This window comes from Melopsittacus undulatus, unplaced genomic scaffold, assembly GCF_012275295.1.
Source record: "Melopsittacus undulatus isolate bMelUnd1 unplaced genomic scaffold, bMelUnd1.mat.Z mat_scaffold_55_arrow_ctg1, whole genome shotgun sequence".
In the NCBI taxonomy this organism is placed as follows: Eukaryota; Metazoa; Chordata; class Aves; order Psittaciformes; family Psittaculidae; genus Melopsittacus; species Melopsittacus undulatus.
In genome coordinates this window covers 1-24,303 of record NW_022994420.1, presented here as the reverse complement: position 1 = coordinate 24,303, position 24,303 = coordinate 1, and the positions used below count along the sequence as shown (strand labels likewise).

The window sequence follows — 24,303 nt, the reverse complement described above, 5'->3', positions numbered from 1 at the left end:
CCCATAACTGCCCCATAACCACCTGCCCCATAACCACCTGCCCCATAACTGCCCCATAACCACCTGCCCCATAACCACCTGCCCCATAACTGCCCCATAACCACCTGCCCCATAACCAACTGCCCCATAACCACCTGCCCCATAACCAACTGCCCCATAACCACCTGCCCCATATCCAACTGCCCCATAACTGCCCCATAACCACCTGCCCCATAACCAACTGCCCCATAACCACCTGCCCCATAACCACCTGCCCCATAACCAACTGCCCCATAACCACCTGCCCCATATCCAACTGCCCCATAACTGCCCCATAACCACCTGCCCCATAACCACCTGCCCCATAACTGCCCCATAACCACCTGCCCCATAACCACCTGCCCCATAACTGCCCCATAACCACCTGCCCCATAACCAACTGCCCCATAACCACCTGCCCCATAACCAACTGCCCCATAACCACCTGCCCCATATCCAACTGCCCCATAACTGCCCCATAACCACCTGCCCCATAACCAACTGCCCCATAACCACCTGCCCCATATCCAACTGCCCCATAACTGCCCCATAACCACCTGCCCCATAACCACCTGCCCCACACCCAACCCCCCCCCATAGATCTGAGGCCTCCAAAGCTCAACAGTCACTTTATAAAAGGGGGTCCCCGGGGGGGGGTCCCCATATGGACACTATGTACATGGGGGGGGGGAGGGGAAGGGGGCGGGGCGAGGGGCGGGGCACAACCAGCCCCTCCCCCAATGGGTTTCTACAAGAAACAGCCGAGGGGGGAGGAGGGGGAGGGGCTGGTGACGTCACAATGATGACGTCGCGGCGATGGCGTCACTGGGACGGTGACGTCACAACGGTGGCCATAGGTCAATGGTGGCTGCAGGTCAGGTGCCAGTGCCGCGGGTCATGTGATGTTGCTGCGGGTCATGTGACCCTCAGTTGAGGGTGCCGTGGCAGGTGTTGGTGCCATGGGTCAGCTGATGTTGCTGCAGGTCACGTGACGCTGCCACGGGTCAGGTGACATTGCCATGGGTCACGTGACACTGCCGTGGGTCAGGTGACATTGCCGTGGGTCACGTGACACTGCCGTGGGTCAGGTGACATTGCTGTGGGTCAGGTGCCATTGCTGCGGGTCATGTGACGCTGCTGTGGGTCAGGTGACTCTTAGTTGAGGGTGCCGTGGCAGGTGTTGGTGCCACAGGTCAGGTGACAGTGCTGTAGGTCAGGTGACAGTGGCGCGGGTCAGGTGACAGTGCTGTGGGTCACGTGACTCAGCTGAGCGTGCCGCAGCAGGAGTTGGTGCTGCACAGGCAGGTGTCAGTGTTGGTGCCGGTGCCGTGGGTCACATGACTGTGCTGGTGATCACATGACAGTCACATGACTCAGTTGAGGGTACCGTGGCAGGTGTCGGTGTGGCACAGACAGGGTCAGCTGATGGTGCCGGTGCCACAGGTCACATGACGTTACCGGTGATCACATGACATTACCATGGGTCACATGACATTACCGCAGGTCACATGACTCAGTTCAGTGTCCCCCTGCAGGCCTCGGTGCGGCACAGACAGGGGATCTTGGTGTCCTCTATAGGGAACTTGTAGTCATAGGTGATCACATGACCTTACCGTGGGTCACATGATGATCACATGACTCAGTTCAGTGTCCCCCTGCAGGCCTCGGTGCGGCACAGACAGGGGATCTTGGTGTCCTCTATAGGGAACTTGTAGTCATAGGTGATCTCCTCATTGACCCCAATTGGCTGCTTGGAGTAAATCACAATCTTCTTCTGGGCCTCGATGGTTATGACCTTCGCGTAGCAGTTGGGCTGCAAGGGGGGAGGTTATGGGGCAGTGTATGGGTCAGGTTATGGGTCAGGTTATGGGGCAGGGTGTGGGGCAGGTTATGGGTCAGGTTATGTGTCAGTCTATGGGCCAGTCTATGGCTCAGTCTATAGATCAGTCTATGGGTTAGGTTATGGGTCAGTCTATGGGTCAGTGTGTGGGTCAGTCTATGGGGCAGTCGCAGGTTATGGGTCACGCTATGGGTCAGGTTATGGGTCAGGTTATGGGTCACTGGGTCAGGTTATGGGTCACTCACAGTTTATGGGTCAATGGGTCAGGTTATAGGTCACAGGTTATGTGTCACAGGTTATGGGTCACAGGTGATGGGTCAGAGGTCACTCACAGTGCAGCAGTGGTTGATGAACCTGGCCAGGTTCCCACACTTGGTGGCATCAATGATGGTGTCTTGGTCCACCCGGAACAGGTAACTGCTGCCGATGCCCTCCTGGGCATAGCGCTTCTCACGCATGTCAGCTACCACCTGTGCAATGGGGGGCAGCTATGGGGCAGCTGTGGGGCAGCTGTGGGGCAGCTATGGGGCAGCTATGGGGCAGCTGTGGGGCAGCTGTGGGGCAGCTATGGGGCAGCTATGGGGCAGCTATGGGGCAGCTATGGGGCAGCTGTGGGGCAGCTGTGGGGCAGGTGGGTGTTGCTATGGGGCAGCTGTGGGGCAGGGGGGGTCGCTATGGGGCGATGCCCTCCTGGGCATAGCGCTTCTCACGCATGTCAGCCACCACCTGCGGCAATGGGGGTTAGGGGGCAGCTATGGGGCAGCTGTGGGGCAGCTATGGGGCAGCTATGGGGCAGCTATGGGGCAGCTGTGGGGCAGCTATGGGGCAGCTATGGGGCAGCTATGGGGCAGCTATGGGGCAGCTGTGGGCAGCTGTGGGGCAGCTATGGGGCAGCTATGGGGCAGCTGTGGGCAGCTGTGGGGCGATGCCCTCCTGGGCATAGCGCTTCTCACGCATGTCAGCCACCACCTGCGGCAATGGGGCAGCTGTGGGGCAGCTGTGGGGTGGTTGGGGGTCGCTATGGGGTGCAGGGGGGTTGCTATGGGGCTGAGGGGGTCGTTATGGGGCAGGGGGGGTCACTATGGGGCTGAGGGGGTCTCTATGGGGTGGGGGGGTCACTATGGGGCAGGTGGGGGTAAATGGAGGGGGTGTATAGGGTGGTTGGGGGTCTCTATGTGTCCGTGTGGGTCTCACCTGTCGGATGTTCTGCCCCACATACTCTATGACCATCTCATCAGCTGCTATAGGCTCCATAGCAAACAGGCCCCACTCATGGATGCGGCTGCGGCCGAAGCGGAGGCGCTTCTTGCGGAACTGGGAATGACACCGGATAGCATGGGAATGACATGGGATAACATGGGATAACATGGGATAACATGGATAACATGGGATAACATGGGAATGACATGGGAATGACATGGGAATGACATGGGATAACATGGGAATGACATGGATAACATGGGATAACATGGGATAACATGGGATAACATGGGATAACATGGATAACATGGGATAACATGGGATAACATGGGATAACATAGATAACATGGGATAACATGGGATAACATGGGGTAACATGGGATAACATGGGATAACATGGGATAACATGGATAACATGGGATAACATGGGATAACATGGATAACATGGGATAACATGGGATAACATGGGATAACATGGGATAACATGGATAACATGGGATAACATGGGATAACATGGATAACATGGGATAACATGGGATAACATGGGATAACATGGGATAACATGGGATAACATGGGATAACATGGGATAACATGGATAACATGGGATAACATGGGATAACATGGGATAACATGGATAACATGGGATAACATGGGATAACATGGGATAACATGGGATAACATGGGATAACATGGGGTAACATGGGATAACATGGAGAACATGGGATAACATGGGATAACATGGGATAACATGGATAACATGGGATAACATGGGATAACATGGATAACATGGGATAACATGGGATAACATGGGATAACATGGGATAACATGGATAACATGGGATAACATGGGATAACATGGGATAACATGGAGAACATGGGATAACATGGAGAACATGGGATAACATGGGATAACATGGGATAACATGGGATAACATGGATAACATGGGATAACATGGGATAACATGGGGTAACATGGATAACATAACATGGATAACATGGATAACATGGGATAACATGGGATAACATGGATAACATGGGATAACATGGGATAACATGGATAACATGGGAAACATGGATAACATGGGGTAACATGGGATAACATGGGATAACATGGGATAACATGGGGTAACATGGGATAACATGGGATAACATGGGGTAACATGGGATAACATGGGATAACATGGGATAACATGGATAACATGGGATAACATGGGATAACATGGGATAACATGGGGTAACATGGGATAACATGGGATAACATGGATAACATGGGATAACATGGGATAACATGGGATATACATGGGATAACATGGATAACATGGGATAACATGGGATAACATGGAGAACATGGGATAACATGGGATAACATGGGATATACATGGGATAACATGGATAACATGGGATAACATGGGATAACATGGGATAACATGGGGTAACATGGGATAACATGGGATAACATGGGATAACATGGGATATACATGGGATAACATGGATAACATGGGATAACATGGGATAACATGGGATAACATGGGGTAACATGGGATAACATGGGATAACATGGGATAACATGGGATATACATGGGATAACATGGATAACATGGGATAACATGGGATAACATGGGATAACATGGGATAACATGAGATAACATGGGAATGACATGGGATAACATGGGATAACATGGGAATGACATGGGGATGTCATGGGAATGACATGGGAATGATATGGGAATGACATGGGAATGATATGGGAATGATATGGGATAACATAGGAAAACATGGGAAAACGTGGAAAAACATGTGGAAATCATTGGAAAAACATGGGAAATGTGGAAAAAAGTGGGAAAACATGGAAAAAACATGGGAAAAATATGGGAAAACATTGACAAACATGGAGAACATGGATCATGTGGATCCCATGGATCACATGGGTCACACAGATCACGTGGGTCACACAGATCACATGGATTATGTGGGTCACACAGATCACGTGGTTCATACGGATCACATGGGTCACATGGATCATGTGGGTCACATGGATCACACAGATCCCACAGATCACATGGGTCACATAGATCACATGGAGGGTCACACACATCACATGGGACACACAGATCACGTGGGTCACACAGAACATATGGGTCACACAGATCACATGACTCACACACATCACACAGATCACATGATGGTCACGTGACTCACCTTGAGCTGGTTCAGCTTCAGCAGGTCACTATCGGCCACAGCAGCTGAACCAATTGCACTGAGGAGACGTCTCTGCTCTGACCTGCGCTCTGACAGGACCCGCAGCTGACCCTGGGGTCAGAGGGCAGGGGTCAGGGATGGGGTGTTACCATGGCAATGGTGTTACCATGGTGGCAGTGGTGTTACTGTGGTGATGCTGTTACCATAGCAATGGTGTTACCATAGTGATGGTGTTAGCATGGTGGTGATGTGACTATGGTGATGGTGTTACCATAGTGGTGACTGTGTTACCATGCTGATGCTAGGACCATGCTGGTGATGGCACCATGGTGATGGTGTTCCCATGGCAATGATGTGACTATAGTGATAGTGTTACCATAGTGTTGGTGTTACCATGGTTCTGCTGTTACTATGGTGGTGATGTGACTATGGTGATGGTGTTACCATAGTGATGGTGTCACCATGGCTCTGGTGTTACCATGGCTATGATGTCCCCATGGCTCTGTTGCCTGTACCCACCTGTGTATCCGGTGCCTGTTGCTGCCGCGGCAGCTGCGGGTTCAGGTATTGATCCTTCTCCCTGCGGCTGATTGGGTAGAAACCTTCACTCCTGGCGCTGCCTGTTCGGTGGCACCGGAGCCGAGGCCACCGCGGCCAGCGGGGGCTGCTGGGACGGGTCAGTGCGGGGGTCAAGGAGCAACCGGAGCACAGGGACACAAACATGGACCCATCCCATGGACCCAAACCCATCCTATGGACCCATCCTATAGACCCAAACCCATCCTATGGACCCATCCCTGCATCCCCATTGCCCATCCCCATGTCCCCATCACGATCTCCATGTCCCCATGTCTATGTTCCCATCACCCATCCCCATATCTCCATCACACATCCCTTCATCTTCATCCCCATGTCTCCATCCCCATGTCCCCATCACCTCCCCCATATCCACATCCCCATCACCATCTCCACGTCCCCATTACCCATCCCTACATCTCCATGTCCACATTACCCATTCCTACATCTTCATCACTATCTCCATCACCATCCTCATGTCCCCATCTCCATATCCCCATCACCTATTGCTACATCCCCATCACCATCCCCATGTCCCAATGCCCATCCCCATCACCTTCTCCCTGTCTCAATGTCCACATCACCCATTCCTACATCTCCATTACCATCTCCATGTCCATATTACCCATTCCCACACCTTCATCCCCATGTCCCCATCACCATCCCTACATCTACATCTCCATCACCTTCCCCATCACAATCTCCATATCCCCATCTCCATGTCCCCATCACCATCCCCATCAGCATACCCATATCCCTATCACCATCCCTACATCTCCATCACCATATACCCATCACCATCTCCATGTCCCTATCACCATCCCCATCCCCATACACCCATCCCTATATCCCCATATCCCCATCCCCCTATCCCCGTCCAGGATATCGGTGTGCTGCACCCAGTGTGTGTCATTGAGCCAGTGGCTGCTGCTGTCCTCCTGCAGGAGCCTCTCATAGGTGACCCTAAGGAACCTCATGTCCTCTGCGTCCAGCCCCGAGCTCCATATATCATATAGGATGGTCATCTGCTCGAACTCACTCCGAGGGGCAAACACCTTCCTCCCATCACCATCATCATCCTCATCCTCCTCAATGGGGCTCCCTCCATCATCCTCATCATCCTCCTCATCCCCATTGTCCTCAATGGAGCTGCCTTCATCTTCATCCTCCTCCTCCTCCTCACTGCTGTCCATAGGGCTCCTCCTCCTCCTCCTCCTCCTCCTCCCCCCCCCCTCCCCCACCACCTCCTCGGGGGCCTCCAGCACCTCCTCCCCCCCCCCCTCTGCCCCCGGCCCCATAGCATAGTTGTGCTCGGCCAGGACTGCGCTGAGCCCCATAGCGGCCCTGCCCCATAGCGCCTGCCCCATAGCGGCCCTGCCCCATAGCGCCCGCCCCATAGCGGGATGCTCGTGGCCTTCATCCCCATTGCGGCTCAGGGCGATGCTGGCCAGCACCGCCAGGTCCCCCCCCCCCCCGACAGGGGGCGTGGCCTGATGAGCGGGGGGCGTGGCCTGAGCAGCGGGGGGCGTGGCTTGGAGCGGGGGGCGTGGCCTGCGCCGCGCATGCGCCGTGGCGCCCCCTGGCGGAGCGGAGGACCCAGGAGCTTCCGTCCAGGCCTTGACCAGAGCCGCGTGGTCCAATGGGAGGTTGGAGATGGGGCGGGGCCAAAAGGGGGCGGGGCCTGAGGAGGGGGGGGCGGGGTCACGGCGGCGGGGGGGGGGGAGGGGGGGGGAGGGGGGGAGGGGGGAGGAGGGGGAGGGGGAGGGGAGGGGGGGGGGAGGGGCTTCCAGGAGGGGCTTGCGGCGCTTCTTGGGGGGGGGGAGGAGGGGGAGGGGGGAGGGGGGGGGCGGGGAGGGGGGGGAGGGGCTGGGGGGGGGGGGGGAGAGAAAGAGAGAGGGGTTAATGGGGGTTATAATGGGGGGGTCATAATGGGGGGGGATGGGATGGGGGGACCCAAATGAGGGGGGGGGACCCCAAAAGTGATGGGGGGGGAATGGAATGGGGGGACCCAAATGGGGGGGGGGGGGCCCAAAGGTGATGGGGGGGAACCCAATGTGATGGGGGCAGCCCAAATAAGGGGGGGATGGGACCCATAAGTGCGGGGTGAGACCCATAAGTGTGGTGGGACCCATAAGTGTGGGGCAGGACCCATAAGTGTGGGGTGAGACCCATAAGTGTGTGGTGGGACCCATAAGTGTGGGGCTAGGACCCATAAGTGTGGGGCAGGACCCATAAGTGTGGGGCAGGACCCATAAGTGTGGGGTTGGACCCATAAGTGTGGGGCAGGACCCATAAGTGTGGGGCAGGACCCATAAGTGTGGGGTGGGACCCATAAGTGTGGGGCAGGACCCACAAGTGTGGGGTGAGCCCCACAAGTGTGGGGTGTCTCTTACCTGGTTTGGGGCTGGGTGGGGGGGGGGGCTCGGGGGGATCCTCAGCTTCATCCTCAGAGGAGGAGGAGGAGGAGGAGGAAGAGGAGGAGGAGGAGGAGGAGGAGGAGGGGGGGGGGAGGAAGAGCTGCCCCCCCCCCGGTACAAGGAGGAGGCTTCGCTGGGGGGGGGCTCCTCTTCCTCCTCTTCCTCTATGGGGCACATACATGGGGGTCAGGGATCACCCCATAGGTTATGGGGTACCCCCCTATTGGTTATGGGGCACCCCCTCTATTGGTTATGGGGTACCCCCTATTGGTTATGGGGCACCCCCCATAGGTTATGGGGTACCCCCCCATAGGTTATGGGGTACCCCCCCCCCATATCCTACCGTTGCCATGGCCACCAGCATCCCCCCCCGGGGGGGGCTCCCCCTTGGTCCTCCTCCTCCTCCTTCGTCTTTGGGGGGCAGCTTCCTCCTCCTCCTCTTCCTCCTATGGGGGGGGACAGAGAGGGGTGAGGGGGGGGCAATGGGGGGGGTTTGGGGGGTCAATGGGGGGTCCATGGGGGGGGTTTGGGGGTGTCAATGGATTCAATGGGGGGGGCCCAATGGGGGGGGTTGGGGTCTCAATGGGTCCAATTGGGGGTCCCAATGGGGGGTCAATGGGGGGGTTTGGGGGTGTCAATGGGGGGTCTATGGGGGGGGTTTGGGGGGGTCAGTGGGGGGTCAATGGGGGGGTTCAGGGTCCCAATGGGGGGTCCATGGGGGGGGATTTGGGGGTCTCAATGGGTCCAATTGGGGCTCCCAATGGGGGGGGGGGGGTTGGGGGTCCCAATGGATCCAATGGGGGGGCCCATGGGGGGGACTTGGGGTCCCAATGGGGGGGTTCAGGGTCCCAATGGGGGGTCCATGGGGCAGGGGGGGCTTGGGGGTCCCAATGTGGGGGGCTTGGGGGTGTCAATGGGGGAGCGGGTTGGGGTCTCAATGGGTCCAATGGGGGTCCAAAAGGGGGGGGTTGGGGTCTCAATGGGGGAGGTTCAGGGAACCAATGGGGGGTCTATGGGGGTGGGTTTGGGGGTATCAATGGGGGGGGTTGGGGTCTCAATGGGTCCAATTGGAGGTCCCAATGGGGGTCTCAATGGGGGGGTCCCAATGGATCCAAAGGGGGGGTCTCAATGGGGGTCCCAATGGGGGGTCCCAAAGGAGGGGTCCATGGGGGGTCCCATTGGATCCAATGGGGGGGTCCATGTGGGGGTCCCAATGGGGGGCTCCATGGGGGTGTCCCATTGGGTTCAATGGGGGTGTCCCAATGGGTTCCAATAGGGGTCCCAATGGGGGGGTCCCAATGGGGGGTCCATGGGGGTGTCCCATTGGCTTCAATGGGGGGTCCATGGGGGTTCCCATTGGGTTCAATGTGGGGGTCCATGGGGGGGTCCATGGGGGTGTCCTCACTTTGCCTGATGAAGACTCCTCTGATGCTTCCTCCCCTTCACTGTCCAAGCGGAAAAGCTTCCGGCGCTTTCCAGAAGGTTCCGGGCGGGGGGGGGCCGGGAATGGGGGTCTTGTCTGGAACAGCAGGGGAATGGGGTGGGAATGGGGTGGGAATGGGGGGGGAATGGGGTGGGAATGGGGTGGGAATGGGGGGGGAATGGGGTGGGAATGGGGGGGGAATGGGGGGGGAATGGGGATGGGAATGGGAATGGGGTGGGAATGGGGGGGGAATGGGGTGGGAATGGGGGGGGGATGGGAATGGGGGGGGGGATGGGGGGGGAATGGGGTGGGAATGGGGGGGAATGGGGTGGGAATGGGGTGGGAATGGGGGGGGGATGGGGTGGGAATGGGGTGGGAATGGGGGGGGAATGGGGTGGGAATGGGGGGGGGATGGGAATGGGGGGGGGGATGGGGGGGGAATGGGGGGGGAATGGGGATGGGAATGGGGTGGGAATGGGGGGGAATGGGGGGGGAATGGGGGGGGATGGGGGGGGAATGGGGTGGGAATGGGGTTGGGAATGGGGTGGGAATGGCGGGGGGGATGGGGTGGGAATGGGGTTGGGAATGGGGTGGGAATGGCGGGGGGGATGGGAATGGGAATGGGGGGGGAATGGGAATGGGGTGGGAATGGGGGGGGAATGGGGTTGGGTATGGGGTGGGAATGGGGTGGGAATGGGGATGGGAATGGGGATGGGAATGGGGTGGGAATGGGGTGGGAATGGGGATGGAATGGGGATGGGAATGGGGTGGGAATGGGGTGGGAATGGGGGGGGAATGGGGTGGGAATGGGGGGGGAATGGGGGGGGAATGGGGATGGGAATGGGAATGGGGTGGGAATGGGGGGGGAATGGGGGGATGGGAATGGGGGTTCCATAGGGGATGGGGGAGGGGCTCTCACCATCCTCATCCTCCTCGGGGGGGGTCGGGGGTCGCGGCCGTTTCTCTTCCCCCCCCTCCCCCATCTCCGATGGCTCCTTCCTCTTCACCTGCCAATGGGAGGGGGTCAGACCCCATTGACCCCCGTGCACCCCATAGCCCCATACCCATCCCATAGCCCCATACCCACCCCATAGCCCCATACCCACCCCATAGACCCCATACCCACCCCATAGCCCCATACCCACCCCATAGACCCCATACCCACCCCATAGCCCCATACCCACCCCATAGCCCCATACCCACCCCATAGACCCCATATCCACCCGATAGCCCCATACCCACCCCATAGCCCCCCTATGTCCCTTTATCCACCCCATAGCCTCCTGTATGCTTCCTGTATCCGTTTATCCCCCATATCCACCCCATATCCCCCCCATACCCCCACTATAGCCATTCATATATCCCCACATCTCCCCTATATCCCTATATCCCATTATGCCCCCTATAGTTCTATAACCATTCTACATCCCTATGTTCCATTCTCCTCCCTATATCCCTAAATCCCATTATTCCTCCTATATCCCCTCTATATCCCCATATCCCCCCTATATCCCTATATCTCTATACCCTCCCTGTATCCCTATATTACATTATCTCCCCTATATCCCCCCATATCTATCCCTATATCGCCCCATCTCCTCTCTATATCCCAGTCTATCCCAGTATATCCCAGTCTATCCCAGTATATCCCAGTCTATCCCAGTACATCCCAGTATATCCCAGTATACCCAGTACACCCAGTACCTTGAATGAGGGCAGCCTCAGCGCCCCCCTGAGGGCCCCCCCCGTATCCATCCCAGTCCATCCCAGTCTATCCCAGTACCTTGAACGATGGCAGCCTCAGTGCCCCCCTGAGGGCCCCTCCCCCTAGGGCCCAGTCCATCCCAGTCCATCCCAGTATACCCCAGTCCATCCCAGTATACCCAGTACACCCAGTACCTTGAATGAGGGCAGCCTCAGTGCCCCCCTGAAGGCAGCACCCCCACCCTGTATCCATCCCAGTACACCCCAGTACACCCCAGTCCATCCCAGTACACCCCAGTATACCCCAGTACCCCCCAGTCCATCCCAGTAACACCCAGTACACCCAGTACCTTGAAGGATGGCAGCCTGAGTGCCCCCCTGAGGGCCCCCCCCATATCCCAGTACACCCCAGTCCATCCCAGTCTATCCCAGTCCATCCCAGTCCATCCCAGTCTATCCCAGTCTATCCCAGTCCATCCCAGTCCATCCCAGTCCATCCCAGTATCCCCAGTACCTTGAACGATGGCAGCCTCAGTGCCCCCCTGAGGGCCCCTCCCCCTCGGGCCCAGTCCACCAATGAGAGCAGAGCTGGAGGCTCCTTCGGCCTCAGCCTCTCCCTGTCCTCGTCCCGAGGCCGCCCCGAGCCCTGGAACGGCTGCAGGGGAGACACATATGGGATACATATGGGATAGACATATGGATATATGGATATATAGGATATACATGTGGGATACATATGGATACATGGATACACATGTGGATACATGGGATATACATGAATACACATGTGGGATACACACATGGATACATGGGACACACATGGATACACACATGGATACATGGGACACACATGGATACACACATGGGATATATGGGATACACACATGGATACACACATGGATACACACATGGATACATGGGATACACACATGGGATATATGGGATACATGTGGGATACACACATGGATACATGAGATACACACATGGGATACATACATGGATACACACATGGATACACACGTGGATACACACATGGATACACACGTGGATACACACGTGGATACATGGGACACACATGGGATACATACATGGATACACACATGGATACATGGGATACACACATGGATACACACATGGATACACACGTGGATACATGGGACACACATGGGATACATACATGGATACACACATGGATACATGGGATACATACATGGATACACACATGGATACACACATGGGATACACACGTGGATACATGGGACACACATGGATACACACATGGATACACACATGGATACACACATGGATACACACGTGGATACATGGGACACACATGGATACACACATGGATACACACATGGGATACATGGGATGGGAATAGGGATGGGAATGGGATAGATGAGAATGGGAATAGGAATGGGAATGGGATAGATGGGAACAGCATAGATGGGAATGGGAATAGGGATTGGGATGGGAACAGGATAGATGGGAATTAGAGAGATGGGGATGGGATTGTGGATGGGATAGACGGGAATGGAATATATGTGAATACAGATGGGATGGGATAGATGGGGATGAATGGGAATGGACATGAGGATGTGGGAATGTGAATGGTCACATGACCGGTCACATGTCCCTACCTTGACCTGCTCCTCCTTCCTCTCCCACCAGGCATCGAATGCCCAGAACATCATGGGAGCAGATGGGAATGGGAATGATGGGAATGGATGGGAATGGATGGGAATGGATGGGAATAGGTCCAGATGGGAATGAGAGCAGAAGGGAATGAGAATGGGAGAGGATGGGAATGAATGGGAATGGGAACAGGTGTGAATGGGAATGAAATGAATGGGAATGGGAATGGATGGGAATGAATGGGACCACGAACAGATGTGAATGGGAATGAATGGGAATGGTTGGGAATGGGAACGGTCACATGACAAGTCACATGCCCTCACCTTGACCTGCTCCTCCTTCCTCTCCCACCAGGCATCGAAGGCCCCAAACGCCACATTTTCCACCATCTTCCTGTTGAGGTCTCTGTGCATTGTGACCTTCATCTCCTGCACCAGAGCAGCCAGGACCCCCTCCACCGGCCCCATAGCGCCCCCCAGCGGCGGGGGGGGGGGGCGGGGGGGGCACCGGGGGGGGCAGCAGGGGGAGGGGGGGGGGGTCGGTGCCGGGGGGGGGCTCTTCCCCCGGGGGGGGGGGGAGGGGGAGGGGGAGGGGGGGGAGGGGGGTAGTGGGGGGTGAAGGGGAAGTGGGGGGGGAAGTAAGCTCCGCCCCCCGCCCCGCTGGACACGCCCCCTGCGGAGCTGGCCCCGCCCCCTCGGAGGCGGCTCAGGAGCTGGAAGGAGGGGGGCAGACCCCCCCCCCACCCCCACCCCTCCCCCCCCCCACCGACCCCCGACCCCCCCCCCCAAGCGGCCCAATAGGTCGAAGAGGGAGGGGCCCCCCCCCCCCCCCCCCCCCCCCCCCCCCCCCCGCCCCTCCCCCCCCGCCCCCCCCCCCCTCCCCCCCCCCCGAAGGCGGGGAGGGGGCGGGGTTGGGGGGGGGGGGGGGGAGGGGGGAGGGGCACGGCCATGAGGGGCTGGGGGGGGGGAAGGGGGAGAGGGAGGGGGGAGGGGGGGGAGGGGGAGGGGGGGGGTCGGTGGGGGGGGGAGGGGGAGGGGGGGGGTCGTCAGCATCGTCCTCTGAGATCTCCATGTCCTCCCCTGAGGAGGCCTAAGGGGGGGGGGAAAGGGTTGGAGACCCCCCATTGACAACCATTGACCCCCCACACTGATACCCATTGATACCCATAGACCCCCCCATTGACAACAACAGCACCCATTGACACCCATTGATACCCATGGACTCCCATTGACACCCATTGATACTCATTGACCCCCCCACTGACACCCATTGACCCCCCATTGACACCCACTGACCCCCCCATTGATACCCCATTGACACCCACAGACCCCCATTGACTCCCATTGACGCCCATTGACACCCATAGACCCCCCCTATTGACACCCATGAACCCCCCCATTAACACCCATAGACCCCCCATTCATACCCATTGACCTCCCCATTAACACCCATTGACCCCCCATTGACATCCATAGACCCCCCAATTAACTCCCTCATTGACCTCACCATTGACCCCCACAGACCCCCCCATTGACACCCACAGATCCCCCCCATTGACACTCACTGACCCCCCATTGATAACCATTGACCCCCCCATTGACACCAACAGCACCCACTGATCCCCCCATTGACACCCATAGACCCTCTATTAACACCCACTGACCCCCCATTCATACCCATTGATCCCCCCACTGACACCTAAGACCCCCCATTCATACCCATTGACCCCCCATTCATACCCATTGATCCCCCCATTGACCCCCACAGACCCCCCCCATTGACACCCATGAACCCCCACATTGACACCCACTGACCCCCCATTGACAACCATAGACCCCCCATTCATACCCATTGATCTCCCCATTGACACCCATAGACCCCCCATTCATACCCATTGATCCCCCCATTGACACCCATTGACACCCCATTGACACCCATTGACCCCCCATTCATACCCCTTGATCCCCCCATTGACACCCATAGACCCCCCATTGACACCCATAGACACCCCATTGACACCCATTGATCCCCCCATTGACACCCACAGACCCCCCATTCATACCCATTGATCCCCCCATTGACACCCATAGATCCCCCATTGATACCCATAGACCCCCCATTCATACCCATTGATCCCCCCATTGACACCCATAGACCCCCCATTCATACCCATAGACCCCCCATTCATACCCATTGATCCCCCCATTGACACCCATAGACCCCCCATTCATACCCATTGATCCCCCCATTGACCCCCTAGACCCCCTATTAACACCCATAGACCCCCCCATTGACCCCCACTTATCCCCCACAGACCCCCCCATATGCCCCCATAGCCCCCATTAACACCCATTGACCCCCCCATTGACCCCCATAGACCCCCCCAATGACCCCCCCATCTCCCCATATCCCCCCATAGCCCCCCATTAACACCTATTGACCCCCCCATAGACACCCATAGCCCCCCATAGACCCCCCCCCATATTCCCCCATATCCCCCATTCACTCACCCTCTCCTGCCCATTGGCCTTGGGTGACGGGGGGGTCCCATCCATCATCATCCTCCTCCCCCCCCCTCCACGCAGGGGGGGTCCCCCATCCAAGCCCCCCCCTCCCCCACCCCCCTCCCCTCCTCCCCCCCCCCCCCCCCACTTGTGGGCTCCCAATGGGGGGGTCCCCATCCCCTGTACAGTAATGGGGGACGGGGGGGGAGCCTCTATCCCCAGCCTCGCTTTGGGGCGCAGCAAGGAGGGGGGGGGCTGGGACCTGGGGGGATGGGTGGGGGGGGGTCCCCTCGATGTGCCCCCCCCCTCCCCCCCCCTCCCCCTCCTCCTCCTCCTCGGGGGGGGGCAGGAAGGAGAAGGTGGAGCGCTGCTCCTTCAATAGGGCCTCAATGCGGGAGTCCAGGCTGCTATGGAGGGTGAATGGGACACTCTCGGGGGTCCCCTCGGATATGGGGGACCCCCCCCCCGCCCCTCCCCCCCCACAGCCCCTCCCCCCTCCCCCCCCAGCTCCTCCTCCATGGGGGGGGGGGGAGGGGGTAAAGGAGGAGGGGGGGGAGGGGGGGAGGGGGGTGGGGGGAGGGGGTCCCCACTGCTGGCCCCGCCCCCCCCCATGGGGTAGGAGGGGGGGGGAGGGGTGGAGGGGGGGGAGGGGCGGAGGGGGGGGGAGGGGGGGGCTCGTCCTCGCGGGGGGGGGGGCGGCGGCGGCGGGAGGGGGGGGGAGGGGGGGGGAGGGAATAGCGACCCCCAATGGGGGGGGGGTCAAAGGTGAAGGGGAGGAAGGGTTGGGGGGGGGGAGGGGGAGGGGGAGGGGGGCGCAGGGGGAAGCCCCCCCCGGGCTCCAGGCGACGGGAGGTGAAGGGGAGCCTGGAAAAGAGGGGGGGGGAGGGGGGATGAATATTCATGAGCTGGTAATGAGGCCTAATTACCATTAATAGATGTTATTGGGTTATTAATGAGCGTTAATCACTAATTAATGACCACTAATCACCATTAATAGGTGCCAATGGGCTATTAATGAGCGTTAATCACTAATTATTGACCACTAATCACTATTAATAGATGTTAATGGCTTATCAATGAGCGTTAGTCACTAATTAATGACCACTAATAACCATTAATAGATGTTAATGGCTTATTAATGAGCGTTAATCACAAATTAATGACCACTAATCACCAAAATTAGACATTAATGAGTTAGCAAAGAGTATTCATCGCTAATTAATGACCCCTAATCACCATTAAGAGATGCTAATGGGGTATTAATGAGCGTTAATCACTAATTAATGACCACTAATAACCATTAATAGATGCTAATGGCTTAATAATGAGAATCAATCACTACTTAATGACCTCTAATCATCATAATTAGACATTAATGGGTTATTAGTGGGTGTTCACCACTAATTAATGACTCCTAATCACCGTTAATAGATGTTTATGGGCTATTAATACATATTAATCAGTAACTAGTGACAGCTCATAATCATTAATGGATGCTAATGGACTACTAATAAACATTGATCATTAATTAATGACTGCTAATAACGATTAAGAGATGCTAATGGACTATTAATGAACAAAAATCGCTGATTGATGACTCATAATCACCGTAATTAAACGTTAACCACCATTAATGCATGTTAATTGGCTACTAATGAACATTAATTGCTAAGTAATGACCACTAATCACCATTAATGGACATTAATAGGCTATTAATGACCACTAATCACTAATTAATGACTCCTATTGGCCATTAAAGGACATTAATAGGCTGCTAATAGTTATTAATCGCTCATTAATTACCGCTAATCACCATGAATGGACATTAATGGGCTATTAAGAAACACTAATAACTAATTAATGAGCGCTAACCACAACAAATGTATGTTAATATGCTAATAGTAAGTGTTAAACAATAATTATTAGCAACTAATCATCATTAATAAATGTTAATGTGCTATTAAAGAGTATTGGTCACAAATAAACGACCCCTAATCACCCATTAATGGAATTCATCCACTTATTAGTGACTGCTAATCACCTATGGACATTAACCAGCTATTAATGAGTATTAGTCACCTATTAAGCACTTAGTCCTCTACTAACAAATATCAGCCCCTATTAGCTACTCATTAATATGCATTATTAGCATGTATTAATCAGCAACAGTTGGCATTAATCAGCTATTAATAATTTGCCCATGAGCATTAATCAGTATTAAGGAGTTAATAGTGACTATTAATAGGCTACTAATCTGCTATTAGTATTAATGACTATTAATCTGTTATTAATAAACAGTTGTCAGCTATAATGAGTATTAATCAGCTGTTAATGAGAATTACTCAGTTACCAACCACCTATTATTAATCAGTTACTATTAATCTGCTATTAATCTGTTATTAATTCCTATTCATCAGTTATTAATGAGCTCTGTTCAGCTATTAACCGCATATCAATCAATATTACTACATTATTAGCAAGTATTGATGAGCCTTAAGACATTAATTACTCAATTAATAACCACTATCAGTGTCTTATTAGTGACCAATAAACCCTTATTAATTAGCATCACTCAATTATTAGCTATCAGTTACTAATATATATCACTCGGTAATGAATATTAAGCTATTATCAACCAGTATCCATCAGTAATTGACTATTAATCAATTATTAACCCTTAAATTAATTACTAATTTACTCTTTACTAACTTATTAATCAATGTTAACCTATTAATTTCACTATTAACACATATTAGTCACTAATAAACGCAATTAATTCACCTCAATGAGCACAAACCCCTTATTAACCCATTATTAATCACCAATTATCACTAATTAATAACCATTAACCCCCATTAATCAGCACCAACCCCTCATTAACCCATTATTAATCACTAATTATCACTGATTAATAACCATTAATCACCATTAATCTCCACTAACCCCTCATTAACCTGTTATTAATCACCAATCATCACTAATTAATAACCATTAATCCCCATTAATCACCCACAATCCCTCATTAACCCATTATTAATCACTAATTAATAACCATTAATCCCCATTAATCACCCCAATCCCTCATTAACCCATTATTAATCACTAATTAATAACCATTAATCCCCATTAATCACCCCCAATCCTTCATTAACCCATTATTAATCACCAATAATCACTAATTAATAACCATTAATCCCCATTAATCATCACCAATGCCTCATTAACCTGTTATTAATCACCAATAATCACTAATTAATAACCATTAATCCCCATTAATCATCACCAATGCCTCATTAACCTGTTATTAATCACCAATAATCACTAATTAATAACCATTAATCCCCATTAATAACCACCAACCCCTCATTAACCCATTATTAATCGCTAATTAACCCCCATTAACCCCCCCCCCCAACCCCCATTAACCCCTCCCCTCATTAGCATCAACCAATCAGGGCCCAGCCCCTTGGCCCCTCCCCACTCACCTGCCCCCATAGGCGGAGGGGGGAGCGAAGGGAGCCGGGAAGGGCACAGCGCCCCCTGGCGGGGGGGGGGTCCCGGGGCCGCCATTGCCGGGGGGGGGCACGAAGGGGCCCTCGGGGGGGCGGCGGAGGTCAGGGGGCTGCAAGGGGGGGGATATAATGGGGGTCTATGGGGGACCCTATAATGGGGGGCTATGGGGGGGGATATAATGGGGGTCTATGGGGGGCACATATAATGGGGGTCTATGGGGGGGGACCCCTATAGTGGGGTTATTATGGGGGGACCCATATAATGGGGGTCTATGGGGGGGCCCATAATGGGGTTATTATGGGGGGGGTGAGGGGGGGGACCCATAATGGGGGTCTATGGGGGGGGTTAGGGGGGGACCCATATAATGGGGGTCTATGGGGGGGACACCCCTATAATGGGGTTATTATAGGGGGGACCCCATATAATGGGGGTCTATGGGGGGGACCCATATAATGGGGGTCTATGGTGGGGGGTTAGGGGGGGACCCATATAATGGTGGTCTATGGGGGGGACCCATATAATGGGGGTCTATGGGGGACACATATAATGGGGATCTATGGGGGGCATATAATGGGGGTCTATGGGGGGGCATATAATGGGGGTCTATGGGGGGCATATAATGGGGGGCTATTGGGGGGGCATATAATGGGGGTCTATGGGGGGGATATAATGGGGGTCTATGGGGGGCATATAATGGGGGCCTATGGGGGGGCATATAATGGGGGTCTATGGGGGGGGATATAATGGGGGTCTATGGGGGGACACATATAATGGGGGTCTATGGGGGGCCCATATAATGGGGGTCTATGGGGGGGACACATATAATGGGGGTCTATGGGGGAGGGGTCAGGGGGACCCATATAATGGGGGTCTATGGGGGACCCATATAATGGGGGTCTATGGGGGGGGATATAATGGGGGTCTATGGGGGGGATATAATGGGGTTCTATGGGGGGGGACCCCTATAGTGGGGTTATTATGGAGGGGACCCCTCTTTAATGGGGTTCCTATGGGGGGAGGGGTGGGGGGGACCCATATAATGGGGGTGCTATGGGGCAGACCCTATAATAGGGTTATTATGGGGGACACAATGAGGTTATTATGGGGGGGACCCCATAATGGGGATCCTATGGGGGGGATACCCATATAATGGGGTTCTATGGGGGGGCCCATATAATGGGGTTCTTATTGGGGGGGTCACGGGGGGACACATATAATGGGGGTCTATGGGGGGGGGTTAGGGGGGGACCCCTATAATGGGGTCTATGGGGGGGACCCATATAATGGGGGTCTATGGGGGACACATATAATGGGGGTCTATGGGGGGCCCATATAATGGGGGTCAATGGGGGGGACCCATATAATGGGGATCTATGGGGGGCATATAATGGGGGTCTATGGGGGGACCCATATAATGGGGGTCTATGGGCGGGATATCCCTATAATGGGGGGCTGCAATGGGGGGGACACATATAATGGGGGTCTATGGGGGGCCCATATAATGGGGGTCTATGGGGAGGACACCCCATATAATGGCGGTCTATGGGGGGGGTTAGGGGGGGACCCATATAATGGGGTTCTATGGGGGACACATATAATGGGGGTCTATGGGGGGGATTAGGGGGGGACCCCTATAATGGGGTTATTATGGGGGGGACCCCACTATAATGGTGCTCTTATGGGGGACACCCCTATAATGGGATCCTATAGGGGCCCCCCCCACAATAGGATCCTATGGGGTTGTTTGGGGTCCCCCCCCCCATTTACCGTCTCTTCACCGTCCCCCATTGCCTTGGCCCCAGTGGGCACAGTCTGTGGGGTGAAGGCCCCAGTGACGATCAGGTCATAGAGCTTCATGCGCTGCTGCCCTATGGGGGGATGTGGGGCAGGGGATGTGGGGCAGGGGATGGGGGGCAGAGATGTGGGGCAGAGATGTGGGGCAGGGGATGTGGGGCAGAGATGTGGGGCAGAGATGTGGGGCAGAGATGTGGGGCAGGGGATGTGGGGCAGAGATGTGGGGCAGAGATGTGGGGCAGGGGATGTGGGGCAGAGATGTGGGGCAGAGATGTGGGGCAGAGATGTGGGGCAGGGGATGTGGGGCAGAGATGTGGGGCAGAGGATGTGGGACAGAGATGTGGGGCAGAGATGTGGGGCAGAGATGTGGGGCAGAGATGTGGGGCAGGGGATGTGGGGCAGAGATGTGGGGCAGAGATGTGGGGCAGGGGATGTGGGGCAGAGATGTGGGGCAGAGATGTGGGGCAGAGATGTGGGGCAGAGATGTGGGGCAGGGGATGTGGGGCAGAGATGTGGGGCAGAGGATGTGGGACAGAGATGTGGGGCAGAGATGTGGGGCAGAGATGTGGGGCAGAGATGTGGGGCAGGGGATGTGGGGCAGAGATGTGGGGCAGAGATGTGGGGCAGAGATGTGGGGCAGAGATGTGGGGCAGGGGATGTGGGGCAGAGGGTGTGGGGCAGAGGATGTGGGGCACAGGATGTGGGGCAGAGGATGTGGGGCAGAGGATGTGGGGCAGAGATATGGGGCAGAGGATGTGGGGCAGGGGATGTGGGGCAGAGATGTGGGGCAGGGGATGTGGGGCAGGGGATGTGGGGCAGAGGGGGATGTGGGGCAGGGGATGTGGGGCAGAGGATGTGGGGCAGAGGATGTGGGGCAGAGATGTGGGGCAGAGGATGTGGGGCAGAGATGTGGGGCAGGGGATGTGGGGCAGAGATGTGGGGCAGAGATGTGGGGCAGAGGATGTGGGGCAGAGGGGATGGGAATGGGGATAAAAAGCAGGATTTTGGTGTCATTTGGGTGGAAGCAGCAGATTTAAGGGGTTTTCTGCCTGTTCCATTGCCACATCTCATAGATCCCAATGCAACCCATAGACCCCATTGTACCCCATTGTACCCTATACACCCCATTGCACCCTATACACCCCATAGAGCCCCATAGGGCCCCATAGAGCCCCATACACCCCATTGTACCCTATACACCCCATTGCACCCCATTGTACCCCATACACCCCATTGTACACTATACACCCCATTGAACCCTATACACCCCATTGTACCCTATACACCCCACTGCACCCCATTGTACCCCATACACCCCATTGTACCCTATACACCCCATTGAACCCTATACACCCCATTGTACCCTATACACCCCATTGCACCCTATAGACCCCGTTGCACCCCATTGCACCCTATACACCCCATTGCACCCCATTGCACCCTATACACCCCATAGTGCCCCATAGCTGCCCCATAGAGACCCACCGTGTGCATCCAGCATGACATGGATGGTGCTGCCCATGAGCACAGTGTTGTGCAGGGAGCGGACACAGGCTCTGGCCCCAGCCCCATTGTACCCTATACACCCCATAGAGACCCATAGAGCCCCATTGAACCCTATACACCCCATAGCGACCCATAGAGCCCCATTGTACCCTATACACCCCATAGAGCCCCATAGAGACCCATTGTACCCTATACACCCCATAGAGCCCCATAGAGCCCCATTGAACCCTATACACCCCATAGCTGCCCCATAGCTGCCCCATAGAGACCCACCGTGTGCATCCAGCATGACATGGATGGTGCTGCCCATGAGCACAGTGTTGTGCAGGGAGCGGACACAGGCTCTGGCCCCAGCCCCACTGCGGAACCTGACCCTGGCCAGCCCCATAGGCTGCTGTGTCCGCGGGTGTGGGATCAGCTCCAGCTCCTCCACGGCCCCATAGCGGCTGCACAGATCCCATAGGGACCTGTCGTGGGTCAGGGGGCTCAGGTGGGCGAAGGTCACGTCGTGGGGGGGGGGGCACCAGAACTCATCCACCTGGGGGGGGAGATGGAGATAACATAGAGATAACATAGAGATAACATAGAGATAACATAGAGATAACATGGAGATAACATGGAGATAACATAGAGATAACATAGAGATAACATAGAGATAACATAGAGATAACATAGAGATAACATAGAGATAACATAGAGATAACATAGAGATAACATAGAGATAACATAGAGATAACATAGAGATAACATAGAGATAACATAGAGATAACATAGAGATAACATAGAGATAACATAGAGATAACATAGAGATAACATAGAGATAACATAGAGATAACATAGAGATAACATAGAGATAACATGGAGATAACATGGAGATAACATGGAGATAACATGGAGATAACATGGAGATAACATGGAGATAACATGGAGATAACATGGAGATAACATGGAGATAACATGGAGATAACATGGAGATAACATGGAGATAACATGGAGATAACATAGAGATAACATAGAGATAACATAGAGATAACATAGAGATAACATAGAGATAACATAGAGATAACATAGAGATAACATAGAGATAACATAGAGATAACATAGAGATAACATAGAGATAACATAGAGATAACATAGAGATAACATAGAGATAACATAGAGATAACATAGAGATAACATAGAGATAACATAGAGATAACATAGAGATAACATAGAGATAACATAGAGATAACATAGAGATAACATAGAGATAACATAGAGATAACATAGAGATAACATAGAGATAACATAGAGATAACATAGAGATAACATAGAGATAACATAGGGATAACATAGAAACCCCATAGACACACAGAGAGACCCCAAAGAACCCCATACAGACCCCATAGAAACCCCATTGAGCCCCACGGAGACCCCATAGAACCTCATAGAGCCCCATACAGACCCCATACACACCCCATAGCCCCCATAGAGCCCCATAGATCCCCATACACACCCCATAGTGCCCCATAGATCCCCACACAGACCCCATAGATCCCCATAGATCCCCAAACAGACCCCATAGAGCCCCATAGATCCCCATACAGACCCCATAGAGACCCCATAGAGCCCCATAGATCCCCATACAGACCCCATAGAGCCCCATAGACCCCCATAGAGCCCCATAGACCCCCATAGAGCCCCATAGAGCCCCATAGATCCCCGTAGATCCCCATAGCTCCCCCCCCATCTCACCTTGAACTTGGGCACAGGCAGGGACAGGTCCCTCTGCTTGCCCCATATGCGTCGGGGCCTTGGGTCCTGCAGGGTCCCCACTGGGGGGTACCCAGCGTCCTGTGGGGGCAGCGCCCCACACGTTAGGGGCAGGCTATGGGGCAGGGACACCCCCCATAGACACCATAGGGACCCATAGACCCCCCCTGCAGGGACTAGAAGGGGGTCTATGGGGCACCCCACACATCTATGGGGCACC

At 54.7% G+C, this 24,303-nt stretch overlaps 1 protein-coding gene across 1 annotated transcript; it reads right to left on the bottom strand.

The window, feature by feature from the left end:
• Positions 1-716: 716 nt before the first annotated feature.
• LOC115945802 (histone-lysine N-methyltransferase SETD1A-like) lies at positions 717-24,164 on the bottom strand (the record flags this gene model as incomplete). The annotated part of the gene is made up of 19 exons (XM_034074133.1): positions 717-1,831; positions 2,191-2,328; positions 3,053-3,172; positions 5,259-5,369; positions 5,778-5,938; positions 6,721-7,052; positions 7,431-7,515; positions 8,356-8,415; positions 8,595-8,697; positions 9,657-9,733; positions 10,594-10,681; positions 11,893-12,033; positions 13,337-13,498; positions 15,855-15,959; positions 16,321-16,381; positions 19,004-19,140; positions 20,799-20,899; positions 22,605-22,869; positions 24,066-24,164. Coding segments are annotated over 19 exons (2,520 nt in total), but the record flags the coding sequence as incomplete, so codon positions are not given.
• Between the last annotated feature and the right edge of the window lie 139 nt (positions 24,165-24,303).